The sequence below is a fragment of the Geotrypetes seraphini genome, chromosome 6, assembly GCF_902459505.1.
Source record: "Geotrypetes seraphini chromosome 6, aGeoSer1.1, whole genome shotgun sequence".
NCBI lineage: Eukaryota > Metazoa > Chordata > Amphibia > Gymnophiona > Dermophiidae > Geotrypetes > Geotrypetes seraphini.
This window is the reverse complement of record NC_047089.1, coordinates 124,509,691-124,527,462: the sequence shown is the minus strand read 5'-3', so window position 1 is coordinate 124,527,462 and position 17,772 is coordinate 124,509,691. Positions and strand designations below refer to the sequence as shown.

The following is a 17,772-nucleotide window of genomic DNA, read 5'->3' as shown; positions in this document are numbered from 1 at the left end:
GTCTTCTAGACCAGGGATGTCAAAGTTCCTCCTCGAAAGCCACAATCCAGATGGGTTTTCAGGATTTCCCCAATGAATATGCATGAGATATATTTGCATGCACTGCTTTCATTGTATGCTAATAGATCTCATGCATATTCATTGGGGAAATCCTGAAAACCCGACTGGATTGCGGCCCTCGAGGAGGGACTTTGATACCCCTGTTCTAGACCAATGGTAAGGCTCAGAATGAGAGTTCAGAGGAGCGGTGCAGAACCTGGACCTCGAGGAAGTCCATCCCCCCAAGTGGCTGGATACCACATCATTTCAGCCAGTATTGACCCCAACACTTCTTCTGTATCATGTGTCGCAGGGCTGCCCCTGTTCCTAGTGAGGAAGCCTTGCCAAAAGAGGAAGCTAAAGTTAAAAACATTAAAAGTATTCCTAAACCTGTTAATTTAACTCCCAAAGCAGCCCCTAGGAATATTCAAAAGCCAAGCCTTTCCATAGTTGAACCTCCTTAAGCCATGCTTAAAGCATCCAGCACTGGTTTAGCTTTCCCCAAGCCAGCTGTAAGGAAACAGCTAGGAAGACTACATTTCCCAGCATCCACGGGGCTAGTAAAGGGTAAAAGCAGGGCTGGAATACAAGCTGCTCCCAATCAAGATGAGACTGGTTTAGGCCAACTTAGAAGGGCTCAGAGAGCAGGCTACTCACACTCACCTGCAGTGAGAGCTAAGGGTGTAACTCTCGCACACAAGGAGTTCAGGCAAGCCAGAGCCACAGAGAACCAGAAAGCAACAGTCTCAGGCAGAGGTTTGTGATGAAGAGGCTAATGATAAGGGTGATTCTGTGTTTGTGCAGGATAGTGAAATGGCAGATAATGACATTATCTATGATATAGAAATAGAATGTTCTGATTTGCCCAGCTCTGAAGGTATGGACATAAGTTCAGAGCCATTGCTAATAAGGGACCTGGAGGGTCCATAGCCCCAGGTACGTTAGATAGATTGTGAGCCCACCGGGACAGATAGGGAAAATGCTTGAGTACCTGATTGTAAAAACCGCTTAGATAACCTTGATAGGCGGTATATAAAATCCTAATAAACTTGAAACTTGAGGGAAAAGTAAAGTCTGCTCAAGTTTATTGAAAATGCTGAAGTTTTGTTTTTGAACTTTAAATACAAGCCACAGACAGCCATTTTGTTTTGGGATCTGTGGAGATGATCTTTCCAAGCTGATCCATAGAGGGAAAATTATTTGGAGAGGATCCCACCCTTGCAGCATTAAGCCTAACCCCAGGTGAGTTTTGCCTCGCAGAAGAAAAGCTTTCATTTTATTGAAATAAGGCTTTTATGTTTTGGCATATTTTTGGCTTAAACTGCAATTGTTTGGTTTGGTTTGTGAATGCTGGACTTAAGCACAAGGTGATACATTACAAACCTGAGAATTTATTTGACACTTGTTTATGCTGGTGAAATAATAAACAATACCCAAGAAAATTGCACCCAAAGTTTTGAACTCTTTATTAAGACAGTACCAAGCTACTAAAACAACCTCACAAACCGCTCAGCTGAGGTTGGTGTACATTGGGTAAGGCCCCTTGCTGAGTCCAGCTTGGCCGCGCAAGGTCACACATGTTATTCCTATTAGCATTCAATGTGCCTGTCTCCAAATTTACCTTATTAAGGGGAGAAGTTGTCAACGTGGGCTACTGTTAAGATGTGTTAGTTTAGCACAGTCACATTTTATGTAATGAGACCTAGTTACTAATAAATGGACTTAACGGTAATATAATATTTTAAGTTCAGCTCACATTGATAATTTCCCCTTCCCCCCCATTGTATTTGGTCATTTTTCTATTGTAATTCTGTCGAGCTATACTTGCTGTTCACTGTCTTGGGTAAATCTATTAATAAAGTCAGTTAATAAATCCCAATAAACAAAGAAAAACTTGAATTTGTCTGATGGGTTATGTAGGAGATCTATAAGTCCATAAGTCCTGGCTATTTCCTTGACAAATTCGGTCTCTCGCATTATTTCCTGAACCTCAAAACAACTTACATAATTTAAATTATTGTGGTTAGTCATGGGAATGTTGAGTGCTTAGCACTGTGGATAAGCCAACTATGCAACTGAAGATGATGGACAGTTGTTTTTTTATACTGCCACTTACTATGGGCTGCATTTATTAAAGTGCATTGTAAGCCCTTTTCCCACCTGGCTGTTGGTAAGGAGCCACACAAAGTATATCTGTTTTCAGTTGGGCCATGAGCCAGGACCAGCACCAAGCTGACATGTTGTTGCAAGTATTCTCCACACAATCTCCCTCTCTTTGAAATGAAGCAGACTACATGAACTTATGAAACATATTTTACTTCTTCCAACGGGAACATGAGGCATGCTTAAACAATATAGTTCCAAACAAAAGCAGACACTATGGGGGTAATAATTTAAAAAAAAAAAAGGTCTAAAAAGTGTCCTAAATGGCTACTTGGACGATCAAAAAGCCTGATCGTCCAAGTACCCATAACCAAAGCTAGTTTTTAGACATATCTAAAACCAACTTAGGCCTTTCCCTTGCCTCTAAACGCACAGAGAGAAAAGAGGTGTGTTTAGAGGAGGGGAAAGGGTGAGCAGTGGGCGGGAGGTGGGCCGACCTACACCTAGGCGTACAACACCTATAACCAAAACAGTTAAAGATTGCCTAGTCAGCACTTAGACCTTTTTCACTTAGACGAAATAAAACCAGGTCTAAGTGCCGAAAAACGGGCTGCTGAGCTGATGGCCGTTGGCGCCATCAGTTCAACGGCCCGGCAACCTAACCATCGCGGCAGGAGAGATGCCTCATCTCCCCTACCGCGATGCCATCAATCTTCTACCCGAACTGCCGCGACCCGCGGCAGTTCGGGTAGAGGAGTGATGGCATCACGGTAGGGGAGATGAGGCATCTCTCCTGCCGCGATGCATCACTCCCCCCCCACACACAACATTGGGGCAAGAGGGAGCTCAAGCCCTCTTGCCCCAGCCAACCGCGGCACCCCCGACACGATCGGGGCAAGAGGGAGCTCAAGCCCTCTTGCCCCTCCAACTCCCCGACACGATTGGGGCAAGAAGGAGCCTAAGCCCTCTTGCCCCGCTGACTCCCCAACTCCCCGACAATATCGGGCCAGGAGGGAGCCCAAGCCCTCCTGGCCCTTGCGACCCCCCCCCCCGCTAGTTGTTCGGGCCAGGAGGGAGCCCAAACCCTCCTGGCCACGGCGACCCCCTACCCCCACCCCGCACTACATTACAGGCAGGAGGGATCCCAGGCCCTCCTGCCCTCGACGAAAACCCCCTTCCCCCCAAAGACCGCCCCCCCCAAGAACCTCCGACCGCCCCCCCAGCCGACCCGCGACCCTTCTGGCCGACCCCCACCATACCCCCACACCCCTTCCCCGTACCTTTGGTTTAGTTGGCCGGACAGACGGGAGCCAAACCTGCCTGTCCGGCAGGCAGCCAACGACAGAATGAGGCCGGATTGGCCCATCTGTCCCAAAGCCCCACCTACTAGTGGGGCCTAAGGCGCCTGGGCCAATCAGAATAGGCCCGGGAGCCTTAGGCCCCTCCTGGGGGTGGGGCCTTGGGCACATGGTCGGGTTGGGCCCATGTGCCTCAGGTCCCGCCTCCAGGAGGGGCCTAAGGCTCCCGGGCCAATTCTGATTGGCCCAGGCGCCTTAGGCCCCACCAGTAGACGGGGCTTTGGGACAGATGGGCCAATCTGGCCTCATTCCGTCGTTGGCTGCCTGCCGGACAGGCGGGTTTGGCTCCCGTCTGTCCGGCCAACTAAACCAAAGGTACGGGGAAGGGGGGTGGGGGTGTCGTGGGGGTCGGCCAGGGGGGTCACGGGTCGGCTGGGGGGGCAGTCGGAGGTTCTTGGGGGGGGCGGTCGTTGGGGGGAGGGGGGTTTGCGTCGAGGGCAGGAGGGCCTGGGATCCCTCCTGCCCGTAATGTGGTGCGGGGTGGGGGTAGGGGGTCGCCGTGGCCAGGAGGGTTTGGGCTCCCTCCTGGCCCAAACAACTAGCGGGGGGGGGTCGCCAGGGCCAGGAGGGCTTGGGTTCCCTCTTGCCCCGATCATGTCGGGGGTGCCGCGGTTGGCTGGGGCAAGAGGGCTTGAGCTCCCTCTTGCCCCGATCGTGTCGGGGAGTCGGGGGGGCAAGAGGGCTTGAGCTCCCTCTTGCCCCGATGTTGTTGGGAGGGGGGGTTCGCGGTTTGACATGGCAGGAGGGCTTGGGCACCCTCCTGCCTGGATCGTTGGGGGGAGGATTCTGTAACCGGTGTTGTTTTTGACAGGCACCGGTTACAGAATCCAGCTTTTAGGCGAAGGACTGGCTCCTCCTTCGCCTAAAAGCCCTTCTGTTGGACGTTTGTGGCCCTAGGCGTGTTTTTGTTTCATTATGGCTAAAAAGTGTAGACGTGCTGTGAGGGTACTTGTAGACGTAGTGGAGATTGGGCGTTTAGGCAGAGGAAGGCCATAATCAAAACATGGACGTTTGTTTTGGTTATGGACACTTTCCCTGCTTTTGGGTTGAACGTTTAAGGACTTAGGCCAAAAGGGGACTTAGACGCTTTTTTTGATTATGTCCCTCCACGCATTGTACATTGTTTATTCTGACTTATTTTAAAATGAAAAATCTCCTAACAATAAAAATCCTCTTTCTGGCTGGATCTGCTGGGGTGATCTGTTGGGGGAGATCTGCCCAAAGACAATTCTCCCACCCAAAGCATGGGCCCTTCTGATAATGTCGCTCATTTTGTTTCTTTGAATCTACCATTCAGAGAGATCTAAGCACTGCCTGGGTCTCATTCACTGCACATTTTCCAGAAATTGCTGGAACCTATAAGACTGGGTTTCCAACTGCCTTCTGATTTTGTTTATCCTACATTAAACAGTGCAGATCAGATTTCACATACTAACCACCTTTGGCAGCCTAAGCCTAGGGACTGCTATTAACTATTATAACTCCACAATCATGGTCAGGGGAGACTCATGCAGCAAACATTCCCAGCTTCCTGAAGCATGAAGTCTAGCCCTGACTACACTCTCTCCACCCCCCTCTTCACAAACACTTTTTTTTTTTTTTAGTATAAAAATCATTTGGGATGTCCTCATCCTATGTGCCTTAAATTTATCAGATATTTTAATGTCAATTTGGAATAAGGCTGAAATCTCTCACACAGTGAAATGGGTGGCCAGTCCATGACACTGCCCGAGAAACCAGCAGTTAGAACCTAGGAACTCCCGTGGTAACAGTGCAGATAATACTGTCTCCTTGTTTTGGGAGAGATACCTTCCTTACAATCTCAAGCCTCCTTTGTTTCATGGCAATGAATTATCATGCTAATTTTGGCTTTCTAAATCAGAAAAACACCAACTCCCATATGACTTTAAACCTTTGAATAGGGTGGCACTGTGTTCTAGGCCATTGGACATACAATTTAATAGCATGGCAGAATATGAACAACCACTAAAATACAAGTGAGACTGCAGTCTACTGGAAACAAAAAAATGATGGAAAGGCAGCATGTTGCTAGCCACTAGTGCTGCCCGATTCACGATTCGAATCGATTCACCAATTTATTTTGGTTGAATCGATATAAAACAAAAAAAAAAAAAAAATCAGCCTCCCGATTTGGTGACTGACTCTCCCCCCTCGCCCCCTAAAGCAGGAGCGGCAGCGCTGCCTCTTGCTTGCCAGCCGCTGCCACTCCTGCTTTAGAGGGCGAGGGGGGAGGGTCAGTCAGGAAGTGATGGTGTCCAGCTTCCCCCCCTAGCCTCCTGCGCATCCAGGACCGGATTAAAGGGTAGGCCCAGTAGGCACGTGCCTCGGGCTGCTACGACGACATCACATCGTGCCCAGGTTAGGAGGCTGCAAGCAGCAGTGGTAGTTCTGTGTACATCTTCCCTGCCTCGGCAGACAATGCAGCTGTTGGTGCTTGCCTGCACCGTGGCCCATCTGCTTGCGACCTGCCCACCAGCTCCATTTAATTCCGCTCGCTGCCGCTGCTCCAAAAGAGCCAGGCGCATGCAGCGATTGCACGCCGCCGGCCCATAAGCCTTCTCTCCATCAGAATTGATGTTGGGGGAAGGCTTATGGATCGGCGGGTGCAATCGCTGCACGCGCCTGACCCTTTTGGAGTTGTGGCAGCAGCGGGTGCAATTGCTGCATGCGACTGGCCCTTTTGGAGTTGCGGCAGCAACGGGGTGTGTATGTTAAACGGAGGCGGAGAGCAGCAGCGGCGGGCAGGGGGTGAATGGTGGGAGGCGGAATCGGTGGCAGGTTGGCTTGGGATAAGGCAGGCAGGCTTCAGGGGGAGGAAGGGAGGATCTTGCAACTCTTGCCATGAGACTGGACCCACAGCAGCACAGAATTTCTTTTGCTGCCATCAGACTGCTGCACAATTAAAAAAAAAAAAAAAAAAAAGAGATCAAGTGTAGGCAGCCTCAATCAGCCTAGAAGGAGGCAAGGAGTGAAGAGCCAATAGGAATAGGCTATGAAGGAGTGAAAAAGTACTGAACAAAGGATGGGAATGAGAAAGGAGACATGAAGAGAAATATAGGGTTGGAAAGATGATAAAGAGTATTTGGAGAGAGGGATGGAGTGAGCAGAGAAAAATGTCTGGTAGGAGAAAGGGAAAGAGAGAACAGTGAAGAGTAGAAGTAGAGAAGCAAGAAGGGGTAAAGAAGTAAATAAGAAAATGGGTAAATGCGGGCGGGGCAGGGCATGGTGGGGTAGCCTGAGCAGGGGGTGCAGGCCTTCAAGGGGGGGACAGGCCTTCAAAGATGGTGGCATAGGTTTTCAGGGGGGACAGGCAGGTCTTCAGGGGTGGGGAGCAGGCCTTCAGGGGGGCCCTGGTGTAGAAGTACATGGAGGGAGGGAAGGGGGGTTCAAAGAGACGTGCATATGACGGACTTTGGGGGGAAGAAATAATGGGTCTAAAAACAGGAGAGGGAAAGAGATGGTGGACAATAGGATTTAGGGAGGGTAGGAACAGAAAGGGAGAGAAGTTGGACACAAGGAATGGTGTGGAGGGGAGGATAGAGATACTGGATAGGAGGGTAGTTGGGGAAAAGAAAGGGAGATATGGTGGACCCTGGGGTGGTGGGGAAGGAGGGAGAGATGCTGGATGAAAGGGTAGTTGAGAAAAGGTGGATCTGTGGATGGAGACGAAAAAAAGGAAAGATGCCAGACCTCCGGGGGAGGGAAGGGAAACGGAAGGGGAGGACAGAGATAGAAGATGGATGATTAGCATGGAGAAAGAAGGAGACCCTGGCAAGCAAGTTATCAGAAGACAACCAGAGCCTGGGACCACAACATGATTTGAATAATGGCCAGACAACAAAAGGTAGAAAATAAAAATTTATTTTCTATTTTGTGATTACAATATGTCAGGCTTGAAACGTGTATCCTGCCAGTGCTGGTGTTAGACCGCAAATGTGAGCTAAGATTTAACAGAGAGAGGAAAAGTCTTTTTTGTTTGTTTATTTTATTTACACCACAGCGCCTGCATGGTTAAGAGAAGGCAAAGGGGGTGAAGAGACTATAAAAGGGGTGAAGAGGCTATAAAATAAACCCACCAGGATGTTTGAAAAAAATACCCAACTGGGCAGGAAAATTGAATCGAAAAAATCGATTCAATGGGCTGAATCGAATCAAAATTTTTTTTTCCTGAATCAGGCAGCACTACTAGCCACTGTGCTCTGTGGGGTTTGAGCATACACTACAGAGAAAAATGTATATTTTAGCTGAACTTACGGGTCTTTTTATTAAGGCGTGCTATCCGATTTAGTGTGCGCTTAGGCCCAGATTCTGCAAATGGTGTCCCGATTGGAGGCATCCTACCGCTGTCTAACCAGCCAATTGGGATGCACTTTTTTTGGGGGGGGTGTTTTTTTTTTTAAAAAAAAAAAAAGCTCCTACGGCAGGTCCCTACATTGAAGGTGCCTCTAGGAGCCTAGGGAGGCCTGCATGCCCACCAAAACTTGCCTAAGGCTAGGTATGATTTGCCCCGGAAGTAGCCTTAGGCGAACCTGGCGGCCGTACGTGTCTCTCTAGTCCCTGTTGCCGGAATACCCCCCTGAAGATCACCAGCAGGAGGGTGCCCCTAATCCCTCCTACCGGAACCCCACCCTCACCGTAGATATTCCAACGCCACCCCTCCATGTGCAGACCCCCAACCACCTCTCCTTAACCCCCCACCCCCCCCCCCCCCCGTTAACCTTTAATGATGGCCGGTCAGGTGGTCTTGCCACCGGCAGGCCCACCTCCATAGAAATGAGGGGTCTGATTGGCCCAGGCGCCTAAGGCCCCATGCGTGGGGGGGGTGTCAGGATATCTACGGTGGGGGGATTCCTGCAGGAGGGGTTAGGCACCCTACTGCCTATTTCATTTTTTTGGGGGGTAGTGTTCCAGTAGGAGGGATTGGGCACCCTCCTACTGGCGATCTTCAGGGGGGTATTCCGGCAGGAAGAATTTGGTACTCTCCTGCTGGCGTTCTTCAGGGGGGTGTTCAAGTTTCAAGTTTTATTTAAAATTTGATTAATCGCTTAATCATACTACTAAGTAATGTACATAGCTAAAATCTTAACAACTTTCAGAGAAACAGTACAAGCAGCATATACTTGACAAACAGGACTTATGCAACTTAAGGGGAAAAGGGTAAGAAATGCAATAATTGATAGAAAATAAGACAAATAGAAAAGACAACATGGAGGGTGATGCAGAAGAGTTAAGGGAGATCAGAGGCCAGTGTTTGACGGAGCGGTCCAAGTTTGGTGAGCTAACAGTCAAAAGCATCTTTAAAAAGAAAGCATTTCAACTTGCTCTTAAATCGATCTAGGATGCGTTACTTCCTTAAGTGAATGGGGAGGGAATTCCACATTTGTGGAGCCCTGACAGAGTTGTATTGATGGCACGTGTTGATGATTTTAAGGGAGGGGACAATAAGCACCCTTCTTCAGGGGGAGGGTTTTTTTTCCAGCAGGAGGGATTAGGCAACTCCTGCCAGCGATCTTCAGGGGGGGGTGTTCCAGCAGGAAGGATTGGGCATCCCTTCTACTGCGTTCGTTCGGGGAGGGTTGGAGGTTGTTCTGGGCAGTAGGTATTGGGCATCCCTCCTGCCACGTTCATTCAGGGGGGGGGAGACTAGCAGCTGCAGTTGTGGCTGCTAAACTTATCGCAACAGGGAGATACCTTGCCGCAATAAGCTTAGCGGCTGCGTCTACAATAACCCAATTCTCTAACCGGCGTCTGTAACATGATGCCCAGATTTCCAACCAAAAGTTTTAAGAAAAGTCAGAATCAAAGATAAGGAGTTTAATTTTTCCTATACTTTTTTTTTTTTTTAATAGGTCCAACATATTTTTGCAAAAGTGGTATTGATTCAATGAGACTTAAGTGGAGTTCAAAGGGCTCTGTGAATCAGAAAGTAGAGTGATTGTATCATTGAGGAGGATTTAGAAAACTTGTAAAGAATGGGCCAAAATAAATTTCCATTCACAATCCAACAAGAGTATGTTAAAGTTTTCCTCCCAGGAGCTATGTAGGCCTTAAGAATGTTATAGAGCTGAGAGATAGTATGACCCATAATAGTTTATTACATAGGTTGTATAAATCAGGTGTGGTTTGTAAAGTAGAATAAGAAATTTGCTTTTACGAATTGCAGTTCTTCATTGGAGCCAAGCAAAAAATTTAGAGTCTTGTAGTGGACATTCCTGAAGAAATTCAGAAAAAGTTTTCTGTTTTGTAGTTGAATCAACAAAGACCGATAAATTCCACATGCCTAATTTTTGCCATTCCAATAATTTTATTATTGTTTTTTTTAATCAATACATATATATGGGTTATTCCAAAGAGGAATAACAAATGATTGGGAAGTAGGAATTTGAAGAGCAGAATCTAGATATTTTGTTTGACTGTGGGTATTAATAATTGGATTACTCTTGGCGAGTTGTGGAAGGGACATACCAACTTATCGAGTTAGAGGAAGAGGGTGTAAATAAGTGTTCAATTTGCAATCAACGTGGGATAAAAGAAAAATTACTAGGTGTGAGCCATTTTAAGCCTTGTCTGAGTATAAATGCATTATAGTATAACAGTAAACAATGGCGTAGTAAGGGGTGGGGGCAGACTGCCCTGGGTGCCATCTTGGAGGTGGCTCCAGCACCTCTCTGCCTTCCTCCCACACACATCATGCTCGCCTTCTCCCTTCGCCACCTCCCACATACATCTTTAAAAATTTTTGACAGCACGAGCAACTATTCTAGCCTGCTGCTCATGCCAGCCTGGCTCCCTTTGAAATTACTTCTGGGTCGCGGGGCCTGGAAGTGACAGCAGAGGGAACGCCAGCGTGAGCAGCAGGCCAGAGAAGCTGCTCGCACAGGCAAAGATTTAGAGGTACAAGGATGGGAAGGGCAGGCGCAAGTGTGGCAGGTGTGGAGTGGGGGGGGAGGCGCCTCCACCCTGGGTACCTCTTACTTTCACTATGCCAATGATAGTAAATCAGGAAAGTTAACTCCACCCAAGTGTTTAGAGACCTTCATTTTCTGTAACATGATTCTTTCCAAATTTTTTCGTTCCTATCCAATTTGGATTTCTAACCCTATTTCCTTTTGTCTCCCATCTGTCTGTTACATTTATCCCCTTTTAATTGTTTCTCTTTGTATGTGTTAATGGTATTGTTAATGGCATTTTTATTATGTTCATGCTCAGTTTTTTTTCTTTTCTTTTTTATATTGTAAACTCACTTAGAAATTGGATAAGCGATCAAATAAATTTTTTTTAAAACCTTGAAACCTTTTACTTTGAGCATAATTTTATTCATATTGATTTTTGAGGTTGTAAATAAATCTCTATCAAAATAAACTCCTAAAAATTTATGCAAGAAACTGACTATGTTTTTCTATAAATTCATCTTTTTGAGCACTTCGATGTAAAAACTTTTTACACATGGAAATCAATTATTCATAAGTACACACTGTACTGTATATGTAGAAGCATGTGTGCACTTTAAATTTTTAGACACCCATAAAATCCATATGTTGTGCCCATGAATGCCTATTCCTAATGCCTTTCATTCCAAACAGCAGGGCCCTTTCACTAAGCTAGGCTAAAAAGTGACCTATGCTATTATTAACCACACATTAAGACCACTTTTTAGTGCAGCTCTTGCTTTTTTCCTATTAATGGCCATGCACTATTTTGAAATTAGCATGTGGCCATTAACATGTCAGCTCTTACTACAACCTATTTTGTAGGCAGTAGGGGCTCCCATGTTAACCCTGTGCTAATTGAGCAGCAGTTGGCAATTTACTTGCACTACCCAATGTGGCCTATTTTCGTTCCTAAACATAGCCAGTAAGGTGCTGAATATCCACACCTAGCCAGTTATATCTGAATATCCACACATAGCCAGTTATATCAAGCGATTTAGTTGGCTAGCAACTTAACTGCTAACCACAAATATTCAGTGGGAGATAACCAGCTATCTCCCACTGAATATCTGCAGTTAGGCGCTGATACACTATTTTCCAGGAGAGGTGAATCGACACTCCATTTCTGAGATCGAGTTAAGTTCACACAGTAAAAACAATCATATAAAAGCCACTCAAACTCAGACGGGAAATTCTACACAGGGTCTTAGCAAACATAAAGTATGGAGGGCTATGTATGTTAATGCACACAGCTTAGGCAATAAAATTCTAGAATTAGAGACAGAGATAACGAACGCCGACCTCGATGTAATAGCGATATCTGAGATTTGGTTCACAGACTCACATGGGTGGGACATGGCTATACCAGGATACAACTTACTTCGTCGGGACAGAGAAGGCAGAATAGGGGGTGGGGTAGCACTATACACTAGAGATAACATCAAAGTCACCAGAATCACAGATGTCAACTACACCGGGGAATCACTCTGGGTGAACCTGGCCAGAGGAAACGAAAAATGCTTGTATCTGGGTGTGGTATACAGGCCCCCAACACAACAGGAAGACAGGGATATGGAACTAATCAAAGACATTGAGAACATCACTTTACGCGGGGACACGGTACTGCTAGGGGACTTCAATATGCCCGATGCTGATTGGAAGACACTTTCCGCTACTACCAGCGGCAGCAGAAGGCTTTTAACCTCCATAAAAGGGGCGCGACTCAAACAAATGGTGCTGGAGCCCACTAGAGATCAGGCGACACTGAACCTGATACTCACCAATGGAGAAAGCATTTCAGAAGTTTCGGTAGGCGATACGCTAGCCTCCAGCGACCACAATATGGTATGGTTCAACATCAAGATAGGCTTCACTAGATCAAACACAGCAACAAAGGTCCTTGACTTTTGGGGCACTGACTTTAAACGCATGGGAGACTTCGTCCATCAGGCGCTACAAATCCAAGCTGAAACCAATAATGTAGAGGCTATGTGGTCAATCCTGAAATGCACCTTGCATGAGGTAACAAACCGCTATACAAAAACAGTAAGCAAACGATGGAGGAAGAACAAGCCCCAGTGGTTCTCTGCAGAGATCTCAGATCTTGTTAAGGAAAAGAAAAAAGCTTTTATTTCCTACAAGCATACAGGAAACAGGGTGGCAAAAGAAGACTATCTGACCAGGTCTAAAGCAGTCAAAGCGGCAGTCAGAGAGGCCAAGATTCAAACAGAAGAACATCTAGCGAAAAACATTAAAAAAGGGGATAAATCCTTCTTCAGATACATTAGCGACAGGAAACGAAGCACAGATGGGATAGTACGCCTCAGGAAAACAGACGGGAATTATGCAGAAACGGATTCTGATAAAGCCAAACTACTAAATGAATACTTTTGCTCAGTCTTTACCTGTGAGGCGCCGGGGACCGGTCCACAACTGCAGGCAAGGCAAACCTCGGAAGACCCGTTTCAAAATTTCAAGTTTACACCCAGCAACGTCCATGGCGAACTATCAAAACTCAAGGTGAACAAAGCCATGGGACCGGACAATCTACACCCCAGGATTCTTAGGGAGTTGTGTGATGTCCTGGCGGAACCGCTATCCGTGCTGTTCAGTCTTTCCCTGAGACCGGAAAAGTCCCCATGGACTGGAAAACAGCTAACGCCATTCCATTGCACAAAAAAGGTTGTAGAACGGAGGCTGCGAATTACAGACCGGTGAGTCTCACCTCAATAGTGAGCAAACTCATGGAAAGACTTGTGTAAACATGAATTAGATACGATCCTGACCGAGGAGAATCTACAGGATCCCCACCAGCATGGATTCACAAAGGGAAGGTCCTGCCAATCCAATCTGATCAGCTTCTTTGACTGGGTTACAAGGAAACTGGATATGGGGAAGTCTCTGGACGTCGTGTACTTTGACTTCAGAAAGCTTTTGATAGCGTCTCGCACCGCAGATTGTTGAGCAAGATGACTTCGATGGGATTGGGAGCGACATTGACGACATGGGTCGATGACTGGTTAAGCGGTAGACTCCAGAGGGTAGTGGTTAACGGTACCCCCTCCAATACATCGGAGGTGACGAGTGGAGTGCCACAGGGTTCGGTCTTGGGACCGATCCTTTTCAACATATACAAAAGAGACCTGACTCAAGGGCTTCAAGGTAAAATAACACTATTCGCCGACGACGCCAAACTATGCAACATAGTAGATAACAGCACCTTGCCCGACAGTATGGAACAGGACCTGCTCTTATTGGAACATTGGTCCTCGACTTGGCAGCTAGGCTTCAATGCTAAAAAATGTAAGGTCATGCACCTTGGCAGCAGAAACCCGTGCAGAACTTACACTCTAAATGGTGAGACCTTAGCTAGGACTAGGGCAGAACGTGATTTGGGAGTAATCATTAGTGAAGACATGAAAACTGCCAAGCAGGTGGAGAAAGCTGCATCCAAGGCTAGACAAATGGTGGGATGCATCCGTAGAGGTTTCGTCAGCCGGAGGCCCGAAGTCATAATGCCCCTGTACAGATCCATGGTGAGACCTCATCTTGAATATTGTGTTCAATTCTGGAGACCACATTATCAAAAAGATGTGTGGAGAATCGAGTCGGTTCAGCGAATGACCACCAGGATGGTCTCGGGACTCAAGAACCTCCCATATGAGGAAAGACTGAATAAACTGCAGCTATACTTGCTCGAGGAACGTAGAGAGAGGGGGGTGGGGACATGATTGAGACGTTTAAATATATCACGGGCCGCATCGAGGTGGAAGACGATATCTTCTTTCTTAAAGGACCTTCGCCACAAAAGGTTATCCACTGAAAATCAAAGGCGGGCAATTTCATGGCGACGCCAGGAAGTATTTCTTCACCGAAAGGGTGGTCGATCATTGGAATGAACTTCCATTGCAGGTGATTAACGCCAGCAGCATGCTCGATTTTAAAAAGAAATGGGATATGTATGTGGGATCTCTAGCGGGGTGAAGTCTGAGGGTGGGTCATTAGCGTGGGCAGACTTGATGGGCTACAGCCCTTTTCTGCCGTCATATTCTATGTTTCTATGTTATTAAATTAGTCAGGCGCTGTTTCTAGCCGGCTAAATAGTCTTGAATATTGAGGGTGGGTTATTTTTCTGATTAAAAATATCAACAATTTATATCCACCCTTCTCCTTGCCTTAGTCTTCCCTTCCCTTTCCTCATCTTAAGGGAAGAGCGTCTTATAAACAAATTTAAGAATAAGTTAAAATGCTCTTTTTAAAGATGCTTTTGACTGGTAGCTCCCCAGATTTGGATTGCTCTATCAAACACTGACCTCTGATTTCTAACCCTTCTGCTTAACCCTCTCTCGTTTTTTTTTCCTTTTTTGTCTCATTTTCTATCAATTATTATATTTCTTACCCTTCTTTTCCTTTTGTAGCATATATCCTGTCCGTCTAGTCTATGTTGCCTGTATTGTCTCCCTGAAAATTGTAAATGTTTTAGCTATGTTTATCACTTAGAAGTATGATTAAGCGATTAATCAAATTTTAAATAAAACTTGAAACTTAATGGAATACTTCACTGAATGCATCAGAAACCCCTCTCCATTGCTTTTTTGACACTTCCCTCTTTTCAAACCTCTCAGATACTGTCCTTATCTTTCTTTCTCAGAATATTTTCTCATCTCTTCTTTAGTAGAACCCAGTTACTCTTTTCCATCTCGTATCTTGATGTTAGCCCTTGCTTAAGCCCCACAGTGCTTCATTTTTTAAATTTATTTATTTTGTTTACTATAGTCACCATTTCCTAGCACTTCTAGTATACTCTTAACTTTCTTAGCTCAGTGAACAACTAAAGTCTAAGGGGCTGTATTCAAAGCTACTTATCCAGTTAACAGCCATAAGGGTCAGTGAGAAGGGTGTTCAGTGGCACTAACTAGATAGAGTGGCTAAATATGTCCTCTTACTACTTCAACATTATCTGGACATTGCTGGACAGTCCAGGGATAGAGCCAGAAAATATTCAGTTAGCAGCCATAATCAGACTGCCAATCGGATAACAAATCTGATAAGTTTAGAATAGCAAAAAGACTGAGCAAACTTTTTCCATTTAGCTATCTGGTTAGTGGTCTGTTAACTGGATAGCGCTTCTGAGTCGGTGCTGGAACCAGATATTCAACCCTGGCCAGTATCCGGGTACCAGCACTGAATATATTGTTTTATTTTAAGCACAGCAGATGGCCTTTTCCCTATCTGTTGACCGCCACAGTTAAATATAAGCTCCTAAGTGTCCACATCATAGTACCTATAAGAACATGGTGCTAAAAAACAATCAAAGAGTACAGGATATTGCAACTTTGAAAGAACACTATGACACCCCCTTCTATTCTTCCTCTCTGAATCTGAAGCATCTGAAGCATGTGCAACAGGGAGATGAAGAGCAACAATGCCACTGAACCACCAGACTTCCCCTAGACGTATTTCAGTTTTTTTATAAAATTTTCAAAATGTATTAACTTACTGGCTTGTTAATCCACAGGATGTCTGCATTATCAGACAAAGATTCATCAGGACCAAAGTCTGTTACTGGCTGGGCTTCCACCCTAGAACTTTGCTTTCGCTTTAACATCCTGAAGTTAGCTGTGGTAATCTACAATGGTGAACAACTCTGAGGATAAAAAACAGAAATTAGTGTAATTCAATAATGAACTTCAAAAAATGCTTTTGTGCCAGTAATAATTTTTTTCTAATTATTCTGCATATCTCTGTGTTTAAGGAGAACATCTATAATAATGTTAACATTCTCTGTATTGTTTTACAAAGATGCAGCAAGCCATGTGGTTTTATTTCAATAGTGTATGAAATTTAGAAATCAAAACCTCCTGCTTATAGAAACATGATGGCAGATAAAAGCCAAATGGCCCATCTAATCTGCCCATCCGAAGTAACCATTATCTCTCTCCCTCCAAGAGATCCCACATGCCTATCCCAGGCCCTTTTGAATTCAGACACAGTCTCTGTCTCCACCACCTCTTCTGGGAGACTGTTCCATACATATACCACCCTTTCTGTAAAAAAAGTATTTCCTTAGATTACTCCGGAACCTATCACCTCTTAACTTCATCCTATGCCTGCTCATTGCAGAGTTTTCTTTCAAATTAAAGAGACTTGACTCATGCGCATTTACATTACGTTTGGTATTTAAACGTCTCTTATCATATCTCCCCTCTCCCACCGAGATCTTTAAGACTGTCCCCATACGCCTTATGATGAAGACCATTTTAGTAGCCTTCCTCTGGACCGACTCCATCCTTTTTATATCTTTTTGAAGGTGCGGCCTTCAGAATTTTATGCAATATTCTAAATGAGGTCTCACCAAAGTCTTATACAAGGGCATCAATACCTCCTTTTTCCTACTAGCCATACATCCTTCTAACTTTCGCCGTCATCTTTTCAACCTATTTGGCCACCTTAAGATCAAAACATACAATCACACCCAAGTCCCGCTCTTCTGTCGTTCACATAAGCTCTTCACTCCCTAATCTGTACCGTTCCCTCGGATTTTTGTAGCCCAAATGCACGACCTTGCATTTCTTAGCATTAAATTTTAGCTGCCAAATTTCAGACCATTCTTCAAGCTTCACCAGGTCTTTATTCATGTTATTCACACCATCCGGTGTGTCTACTCTATTGCAGATTTTCGTTTCATCCACATAGAGGCAAATCTTACCTGACAACCCTTCAACAATATCATTTATAAAAATGTTAAAAAAAACAGGCCCAAGAACAGAACCTTGAGGCACACCACTGGTAACATCCCTTTCCTTAGAGTGATCTCCATTGATAACTACCCTATGTCGCCTTACACTCAACCAGTTCTTGACCCAGCCCATCCCGAGAGTACTCCGTTTATTTATTAGACATTTGTATGGAACACTGTCAAAGGCTTTGCTAAAATCTAAATACACCACATCTAGTACTCATCCTCTATCCAATTCTCTGGTCACTCTGTCAAAGAAATGAATTAGATTTGTCTGACAAGACCTACCTCTAGTGAATCCATATTGCCTTTGGTCCTGTAATCCACAGGATTCCAAAAACTTGACCATTCTCTGTTTTAAAAGCATTTCTATTAATTTGTTTACCACAGAAGTCAGACTTAACTGTTCTGTAATTCCCTATGTCTTCCTTCTACTTTTGTGGAGAGGGACCACATCCGCCCTTCGCCAGTCCTCCAGTACCACTAGAGACTCGTTGAAAAGGTCAGTCAGTGGAGCTACCAGAACTTCCCTAAATTACTTCAGCACCCTAGGATGTACACTATCTGGCCCCATTGCTTTGTC

At 45.5% G+C, this 17,772-nt stretch overlaps 1 protein-coding gene across 1 annotated transcript in view; it reads right to left on the bottom strand.

The window, feature by feature from the left end:
* The window catches only part of NALCN (sodium leak channel, non-selective), a 1,129,711-nt gene that overhangs the window by 1,048,680 nt on the left and 63,259 nt on the right, over positions 1-17,772 (bottom strand). Inside the window, exon 2 of the mRNA XM_033948885.1 lies at positions 15,951-16,097. Within this exon, the coding sequence (XP_033804776.1) occupies positions 15,951-16,058 (108 nt within the window). The 5' untranslated portion in view covers positions 16,059-16,097. The remainder of the gene's footprint in view (positions 1-15,950; positions 16,098-17,772) is intronic.